The 9,432-nt window shown below is 26.6% G+C and overlaps 1 protein-coding gene across 1 annotated transcript; it reads right to left on the bottom strand.

Annotated features, from left to right (window-relative positions):
* Nucleotides 1-243: 243 nt before the first annotated feature.
* LOC106752638 (AP2-like ethylene-responsive transcription factor At1g16060) lies at nt 244-3,917 on the bottom strand. Its single transcript, XM_014634350.2, has 8 exons — nt 3,735-3,917; nt 3,511-3,593; nt 3,376-3,384; nt 3,194-3,282; nt 3,024-3,097; nt 2,856-2,906; nt 2,160-2,236; nt 244-922 (listed from the first exon to the last, which is right to left on the bottom strand). Exons 1-8 carry the CDS (start codon nt 3,863-3,865, stop codon nt 522-524), a joined length of 915 nt encoding a protein of 304 aa, XP_014489836.1. The 5' UTR covers nt 3,866-3,917; the 3' UTR covers nt 244-521.
* Between the last annotated feature and the right edge of the window lie 5,515 nt (nt 3,918-9,432).

Here is a 9,432-nt window from a genome sequence, read left to right as displayed (position 1 = left end):
AATCCCCCAAAAACAAATTATTTGGTTACAAATTACATAAAAACAAATTGTGTTTGTAATTAAATCATGTATGGATGTTCAAAACTTAAATCAATCAAGAATAATAAAATCAATCAAAACACTAAGTGCATTCATGCTAGTAATACCATCATCATATAAATATGCATAGTTGAATGAACTTAAAAACAAATCATAAAATTAATTAAAATTTAATTATACACATTTTAATCTTAACCATTAAAAAACCATCAATGATTTATTTTTACTATTCTTATTCTAGTAATAACTAAATGTTGTGACATCTACACAAGTTGGTGGAGACAAATAACAAAACTGAATTGATTTTGTTGTATCACAAATAAAACTATAGAATTTCTTTCCCCCTTGTGTATTACTAAAGAATCTTCCATTGAAATTTGTAAAATGTTTACTTGTACCCTTAACTTCTTTATCGTGTTTTTTGGTTGATTATCCCCTTTTGAAAAATAAGATATGGAAAGAACAATAATGATACCAGCCTTCTAAACATCAAGCTCGAAATGAAAAATTGGTGCCCCAAATGAACCCAAGTCACCAAAAATGATATCATCATTTTCAGTGTAGATGTCTGGTCCTTGACTCTCAAAAATTGTTTGAATGTCTTCTGGGAATGTGCGACGAGAAGGATTTGACTCTGTAGATTGTGCTACATGCTCTGTTGTGTTCACATCAGTGATCGAACCATGTTCATGTGAAACAAACCCTAGTTCAATATCGCCATTAGAGTTTACATTTTCATTTATAGCAACATTTTTATGTTCTTCTTCGCTTTTAGGACCTGGCCAATTGATATAACGACTCACGTCAAAGTTTGTAACAGCATTAGCTCCTCTGTATTCTATGGCTGCCATGTCATATGCTGCTGCTGCCTCTTCCTGTGTAGCTGCAAATATAACATAAAAATTTTAAAATTTAAATCAATTTGGGTTAAATATATTATTGTTCCTTAATTCTCAGTGAAAATTTGAATTAGTCAGTTTTAAAATTTTGAACTAATTTAGTCTCTCATATTTAGAACTGTATGAATTTAGTCTTTTTAACCAAATTTTTTTAAGCTTATTTAAGGTTTTAAATGCATTTCTCAACTAATATGGAAGAAAAAATGTTTCAAACAATGTAACCAACTCAAATGCTATCATGAAATGTGTTTGAAACATCAAATAAATTTAATGAAATTTGGTTAAAATGACTAAATCCATACATTTTTAAAATTGAAGGACTAAATTGACCAAAATTTTTAAGAGGAACTAATTCTAATTTTCATTAAAAGATAAAAGACTAGAAATATATTTAACACAATCAATTTTATAAACTTAACTTTTTAAGATTATATTTATATATTGTAAATTAATTTTATTTTTAATACACGTGAAATTTTCAAGATGAAGTAAATTCAAAAGATATTAAAAATTGGTTATTAAATTTTTCATAAATGATACTTTAATATATATAAATTTTTTACCTTCGTTTAATACTATTTTTTTTTACTTTTTAATTTTTTTAAACACAAAACATTATTTAATAATTTTATTTTTATAATGTATGTGTGTGTTATTCTAAACTTTTTTACCTTCATGTGATGCCTAGAGTGAAAAAATTTATATTTAATTAGGTAAGGAACAATAGCAGTTAACAGCTAAGGTACAATTTAGACATAATGTATTGAGACATATGCCATTGTCACTACCAAACCTATGATATTTCTTCTTCTTTCGGTTTGGTTTATAGAATAAAAAAGAACAGGGAAGAATGATGTCACTCTTAAATAGCTTTATTAAGCAGTTGGAGTTTGGTGATCTATATTACAACCAATGTGATTTGATTGCATATTTTGACATTTATATTTCTTCTGCGGGACCATCTTCAAAGGAAGTAGGTATTTTCTTGTTACAATTACAAACAATGGTCAAATTCAATTTCAAAATTTCATACTAAACATGCATCTAAATGCATTCAAATGTAAAGACCATATGCTTCGTTGTAAAGATAGGAATTGCACATCAAAACCATTAATTACAATAGACATAAATAAACACCTTTTTTTTTCTTTTTTTCTTTTTTTACAATTATATGTCATACATACCCAATTTAAATATTAGATCATAGTCTAAGAAAATTACCATATGTTCCAAGATATAGGTATTTGTTGCCGAAGACCCTTCCAATTCGAGCTTCCCATCTTCCATTATGGTGATGTCTAATCATTTCAAACAAAAATTCAGACCATTTTCCACCAATCTAACTATATATAGAGAGAGAAAGAGAGAGAAAGTGTGTTCATGGAGACATTGAAAAATCACACTTATTGTATTTTACACACAATTGATCTTTAAAATATGAAATTTTAATGGATAATAATATTTTAACAATTTTTTTTTAACAATTTTATGATAACATATTGGTCTGTTTGAATTTATTTTAAAAAATATTTAAAACGAATTAATAAACTGTCACGTGTTTCAAAATATTGTAAAAAAATTGTTAACGAGACTTTTTCCAATTTTAATAAATGTCTGCAGAACTAATGGTGAGAACTCATTACTTTTTGCTCAAAAATATTATAAATGTACATTTTAATTTTTCTTATATTTATTTTTCCTAATTGCCTCCCAGAATATTGGATACTACCTGCAAACTAATTCATTTATTGTACTCCAAAAGAAATAATATTTTATATAATTTACACTATTTATCCTTTCCCCTATGTCTATAGACTGACTTTTATTCAGCTACTCCTTTAATTTCTTTTAGAACTGATACAATAACCTCAATTTTTTATATTTTCCAACAAAAACAGAGCAATTAGGTTGGAATACCTTGCTACACCTCGGTATTTTGAAACTCCTCGAGAAAATCCACTGCTTTTTCTGCATAATGAAAATTGAATATAATAAGAAACAACTTCAACAGTTCCAAAAATAAAGAAGACAGAGAAAAAGCTTCGGAAATGCATTATCATGTGTAATTAATAACTGAAAATCAACCTTCTCAAGGATCCAATGTATTCTTCTTTTGATTGACCCTCCATTTCCTTGAGCTTCTCCTCATAATTTGTTAACTGCGACCAAAAACATTGACCGATCAAATCTGATATATGAACAACAAATGTTGTTTATCGAAACATCATTCGAATCAAAGGTGAGAAAAATAATACTGGGAAATTGAGAATGGTATCTTGGCCCCAGTACTTCAATGCTGCCAAATCATAAGCACGCGCTGCAGCTTCTTCATCATCATACGCCCCTAACAAAGTCCATCGCAATCAATTTTCAATGCCAAAAATTAAGGAAAAAAAAATGAAGGTTTTTGTTATCCAAACCATGACTCATATCATACCTAGATATACTGCATCCACCGGAGTTGTTTTCCATTGCCGGACACAATCAACAAGACAACATAAATCATGTGAAGAAAATCAGAAAGCGAGAGAGAGAAGTGATAATGAAGAGATGAAAATTAAAAGCAGCAAACCTTGTCTTCCTTTCTTGCTCTGCGATTCATTCCAACAGTTTTTGTCCCAGAGATGAGCCTCATACCGACCAGTCCAACGATGTCTGAAAAAAGAAAAAAAAAAACACATGCATGCAAACAAACTCATCAACCAGCATTATGAAACACGGGAAAGAGCTAAGAAAGAAAACGAAAAGACATATAGATCTGGAGACAGTGAGAATTAGTGTCGTTAATCATATAACCTTGTGACACCCCTATAGATTGAACTTCGTTGTGGTGGTGAGTCTCTTGGAACGGTTTTGCGTGTGCGTTTTGCAGTGTTGGTGTTGTTGGTGTCAGTGTTCTTGAGGGTTTTCTGCGATTTTCTGGCCATGAAAACTCAGCAGAGAAGAAAGGACCACTGCAGTGCATACAGTTCGAGAGGGTTATAAATATGACCAAGTCATCCAATAAAAAAGGCATTAATTAATAGAAATAGTGAGGGAATGAAAAAGTAGGTTTATTCTTTATTTCTTCCATAAATAAAATTATATAATTTATTCACATTTTATTTTCCTTTTTATTGTTCATGCAGTAGCGGTTAGTGGTTGAACACAGATTCTTCAGGAGTAATAATCTCTAACACTTCATTAATACTTCTTCTCTATCTTACTTTTCTATCATATCATTAATGCTTTCATAAACTTTTTCATCAATTCTTACATTTTTCTTTAATAATTTAAGATTATTGAGTTATTGTAATTATATTTTCACTGTAAGATTGCTTCTGGTTGGGTAACCTAAGAATGAAAAAAAAAAAAAAGTCAATGTGGTTACACGAAACCTAGGCAGTTAGTTTAGCTAACATAATCAATGAATTGCAATAATATTTTTTAATTAATTTTTAAATCATAAGAGCATACTATTTTTGAAGAAGATTTGTAAGTAAAAGTTATATATTTTTTTTTTTGGAAAATAACACTGTTTTGACCATTACACTTCAAACAAAATTAGATTAAATATGGTTTTTGTTTTGAAATTATTATAAAAATTTATATTTGTATTTTAATTAAATAATAAAATATTTAGTTCTTACGCTTTATAAAAGTCATACAAACTATCTATCTAACAATCTAACAAACAGACGATTTCAGGTATCTATTATTCACATATCCCGTGTAGAAATGAAAACTTTTATAAGATTGAAGAACAAAATACTTTATAATTTAATTTAAAAATAATATATATATATATATATATATATATATATATATATATATATATATATTAATTTGGAAAACTACTTTCTTTTTAAGTAAGAGATTAAAACTAAATTTATCTTAAATTTGAAAAAAAAATCTTACAAATAATTTTTTTTTTGCACATTTTTGAATGTACTGATTTTGTTTTTTGTTTTTTTTTAAGGATTATCACGTTTCTATTGCAGCAGATTTTGTAAGTTTTTGTTCTTCTGACTAACATAAATAATTTGGACGGAAAACAAAAAAAAAGTGTTGCTTTTTATTGTGGCTGTCTCTGAGCTAGTCCATTATGTTTTTGTCTCACTGTTCTTACTTTCATGATTGTAATCATTTTGATAAATTGAAATAACCCTTTTTGAAAATTTTCAGATTCTATATAATATTTATGTTTTTTTCTTTTTTTAATTTTTATCATCTTTAAGTGATATAACATTATATTTATGTTTCAAATAATCAAAGGTTAGTGTTAGTGTAAAAAGAGAGTATAGGAAAAACTATAGCAAAACACTTAAATTGTTTTTGGGTGAATTTTGGAGCTTTGTTTATTTAGATTGTAAATGTAATTTTATTTTTCAAATTAAAAATAAAAAAGATTTAAAAAAATGCAGCAATTGATATATTTATAAGTGCATATAGAGTCACTATCGTTGAGTAGACAGTGCTTTTTGCAGTCCAGAAATTAATCATAACTCGACCATGTTTTTATTGTTTTTATTTTGGTCGGTATATTATTATTATTATTATTATTATTATTATTATTATTATTATTATTATTATTATTATTATTATTATTATTATTATTAACCTTAAATTTATATTTTTCTTTGAAAATAATTTATAAGTGGGGTAATACAAACAATTGTTGTATCCTAACTAAAATCTTCAAACATCTTAATACAAAATCTTAAAGTCTATGAAATCTAAATAGATCTTAATATTATTTTTTTTGTCAAGGAATCCACACTTAATTAGCATAAAAATTAAATAGATTGATGGCCAATTAGTTTATTCTGAAAACATACTCCCACACAAATTCACACTATTAAAATATAAAAAATTAAATATTTTTTTAAAATTGTAATAAATACTATGTCACAGTAATAAAATAATTATTCAAATAACACACTTAATATATATTTATTAAACCAAAAAAATTAATTATAGGAACGTGATTTATATCAAGTATTCCCTTATTAATCATTTCAATATATTTTAAAAAATTATATATTACATACATATTTTGATTTACAAATATTAATATAAACAATTCTCTCCTTATATTGTGTTGAGTTAAAGTTAGTTCCTTATCATTCTTATTATCTGTTAATGAATCCGATAATTTTTAAAACAACTTAGTTATTATTATGAATGTCCTTTTTATTAGTATTAAACACGAGTTTTATGATTTTTTTTATATTAAATGTTAAATGTATTATATAATTTGTTTATATAATTTTAGATTTATTAAATGAAGAGAAAGCGGAATAAAAAGAACAAGAAAGATAAGAAAAAGAAAAATGAGAAGAAATTTGATGCTTGAGAAAAAAAAATAAAAAATTTTCATCTATTGTCTGAAGATATATTTACTGTTATAAATACAACATAGATACATTTACATTTATTAAGTAATTGTAACATACGTAAAGAAAAAAAACTAAAATAAAGTACTTAGAAAACATTTTTTTAGTTTATTAAGAGTTATATTAATTATTCTATATTAAATTAAAATAACAGTAAAATTATCTAAGTAACATTATTAAAGTTTTTTTAAAATCCACCATTTGTGTAATTTATATACTTTTTTATAAATGTTTATTTGTTTTTATTATTACATTATTATATGTTACATCTAAGTTACACTTATTTAAACTGAAAGATAAGGATATTACAATGAATATAATAAAAGTAGCATAGTAGTTTATTAAGGTTGAAGTTGTTTATTAACTTGATTATTTATGCTTAGGATGAGATTTAGTATAAATGAGTTATAATTGTATAATCTTGTTTTATTTTTAGTTAATGTAAGATTTTTAATATATTTTCATGTCAAAGTAAATCTTAAGTGTGAAACTTAATAGATAGTTAAATAATAACATGTGATACGATAAATTCAACAAACAAAAAATTTTATTAAGACAGACACAAACATAATTCTAATACTATGTTAAGAAATATAATATAAGATTACTTCAATACTATAAAACTAGTTTATATAAAGTAATTTGTATTCATTTATATTCTATAAATTTGTTTTTATAAAATCTTAAACTTTTTATTTTGAAAATAAAGATAATGATCAATGTTATTGTTGATTAAGAGGTATATAATTATTTTGTATTTATTTTTTCTTACATATAAAGTAAATGTTGAAGAAAAAAGAGTTCATTTAACATTTAACATGTAAATAAAATATACTCTAATAATGTTAGCTGCAAATCAAACATCAAATTATGTTTAATTTAACAATATTTTGATTATCAAAATAAGTAATAAAGATTCAACATTGTTAAAAGGTGTATCACAAAGGTAATTACCTTGTCTTGTGTCATGATTTCCAGGTTCAAACACTAGGAGAAGATGAATATTATTTTCATCAAGAAATTTCAATGTAGATGTTTAAAGCTGTTGCAATTTTTGTTGATAGTAGAAAAAGTGACATTTTATTTGTTATTATACCATCACATGAAAACCTTGAAAAAGCTTCATTAGTGATGCCAAAGGTAATAAACACAACCACCATTTATCTACCGAAAACAAAGGTAGGAAACAAGTGCATGTGGAAGTGTATGAGAACAATAACACACAAGGCACCTTTTTGGAATAAATGGTTCATTATATATTTCTTACCAATCTATATAACGGTCTAGTAATGTGAAAAGTTATTATGAAACTTTTAGAATTTAATTTTTTAGTGATAGTGTGAAAAATGATTTATTCTAAGAATTAAATATGTTATTTTTCTAATTTATTATAAAAATATATATTTTATCTCAAAAATAAATTCAAAAGTATTTATTTGTTGTACTTTATGAAACTAACATGAAATATATTTTCTCTCAATAAATGATAGTGCAGTTTGACAAACAAAATTTCACAATAAACTATAATCTAACTTTCTAATATAAGAGTATCACATTCGTTTTTGGTTATGTTAAAATAGGCTCATAGTTTATATATCATGGGTCATAAAATATTAGTGTTGTTAAAATAGGTTGGAGTCTATGAGTCAATTTGGTCCATCACATGTTTATATAGAATTAGGTTGAAAAAAATTTTGAAATTTTGATACGATCAATTTTGAATCTGATTCATCTGGGTTGAACTTGTAGTAAATCAGACTAATTTTTCTAATAAGTATTTTTTATTGGATTAATCAGTTTATAAAATATTGAAATAGAAACTCTTGTATAATTATTTTTGTATGGAATAATTAGGCTACATTAAAAATCCATAAATCTACACTTATAACTTAATTTTTATGTAAAAACAAATTTGAATTGCTATGAATCTACTAAAAAATTTGTTAAGAAGATTTTGCAATATCTTTGTGTGAAAGAAATATTATGTTTGATTGATCATAAATATAATTTAAGACCATCCCCCTTTATTTATATTTGAATTAGAAAATTTATGTTTTTTTAATTAAAAAAAAATGAGCTAGTAAACCAAATCGTTTAACCCACCGGACCATGATGGGTTGGACTGAGTTTAATTTTTTTTTTGACTCGCTAATAAGTGAATCGGGTTATGTTGGCTCTTTAAGTAGCCAGCTCGTGGTGGGTCGAGTCAGGTTGCATTGAGTAACCTATTTTGATAGCACTATAAAATACAATTTGTCCTGTGATGAGCTAATAGATTAACGAGTCATCCTATCTAGTCCATCTTTTTTGAACACCTCCAACACATTGTTTCCCTCCATTCCACCATCTCTAAATTCTAAACCTAATCTTTTTTTTCTCAAACACAAAATTACTCTTGGAAAAATCAAAAAAGGCCAATAGATCCCAATAGAGAGTCCTAAAATCAACATCTCAAATAAAAAGGAAGAAAAATAAAGTCCTAAAATCAACATCTTAAAATAAAAAGGAAGAAAATTAAAATATAAGAACATTGTGAATCAAATAAAAAGAAGGGAAATGAATAAAGAAGGTTGAATGGTCATGGAGATAGAGAAGCAACGATTGCAGCTTCCTCCCTTAGTTAGGCTAGTAGCAGAAGCAGGTTTGACCGTGAAGGCAACATGACACTAATGGCATCTTCAGGTATGGTGGTGCCCTTCGTTTGCATGATTGTTGTCTCCTCATGTTCTTCTTTCCAAAGCGTGAACGATTAGGTCAGAAAGAACTTGGGACATGTAACATCCCATAGTTTCATGCTAATTTTTTTTATATAATTAATATGAGAACTGTGACACCCGGGCACCGACGAGGATGGGGAGTGATCGTCGGTGCAAGAAGCATGGTGCAGGAGACACGGACAAGGAGCGGCTCCTGGCAGGCTTCGAGTGGAAGGGGCACATGGACGAATCGAGCATACACCGGAATGAGAGGGATTTGGAGATTGTATAGGTATGGGACTATACAGTTGAAGGATAGCTTAAAGGAATTGATTTGACTACTCATATCAACAAATGCATTTGCTTTTCGGTAGCCTAACTCATAAGAACTCCATGGTTAAGCGTGCTTGGCCTAGAGTAATT

This window comes from Vigna radiata, unplaced genomic scaffold (genome assembly GCF_000741045.1).
Source record: "Vigna radiata var. radiata cultivar VC1973A unplaced genomic scaffold, Vradiata_ver6 scaffold_153, whole genome shotgun sequence".
Taxonomy (NCBI): Eukaryota; Viridiplantae; Streptophyta; class Magnoliopsida; order Fabales; family Fabaceae; genus Vigna; species Vigna radiata.
This window is presented reverse-complemented; position numbering and strand designations above follow the sequence as displayed.

Coding starts and splice junctions, on each gene's coding strand:
- LOC106752638 (XM_014634350.2), bottom strand. CDS start 3,865: ATGGCCAGAAAATCGCAGAAAACCCTCAAGAACACTGACACCAACAAC. Junction 3,594..3,734: donor ATCTATAGGGGTGTCACAAG/GTTATATGATTA, acceptor TTCTTTTTTCAG/ACATCGTTGGACTGGTCGGT. Junction 3,098..3,193: donor ATACCATTCTCAATTTCCCA/GTATTATTTTTC, acceptor TTTTGGTCGCAG/TTAACAAATTATGAGGAGAA.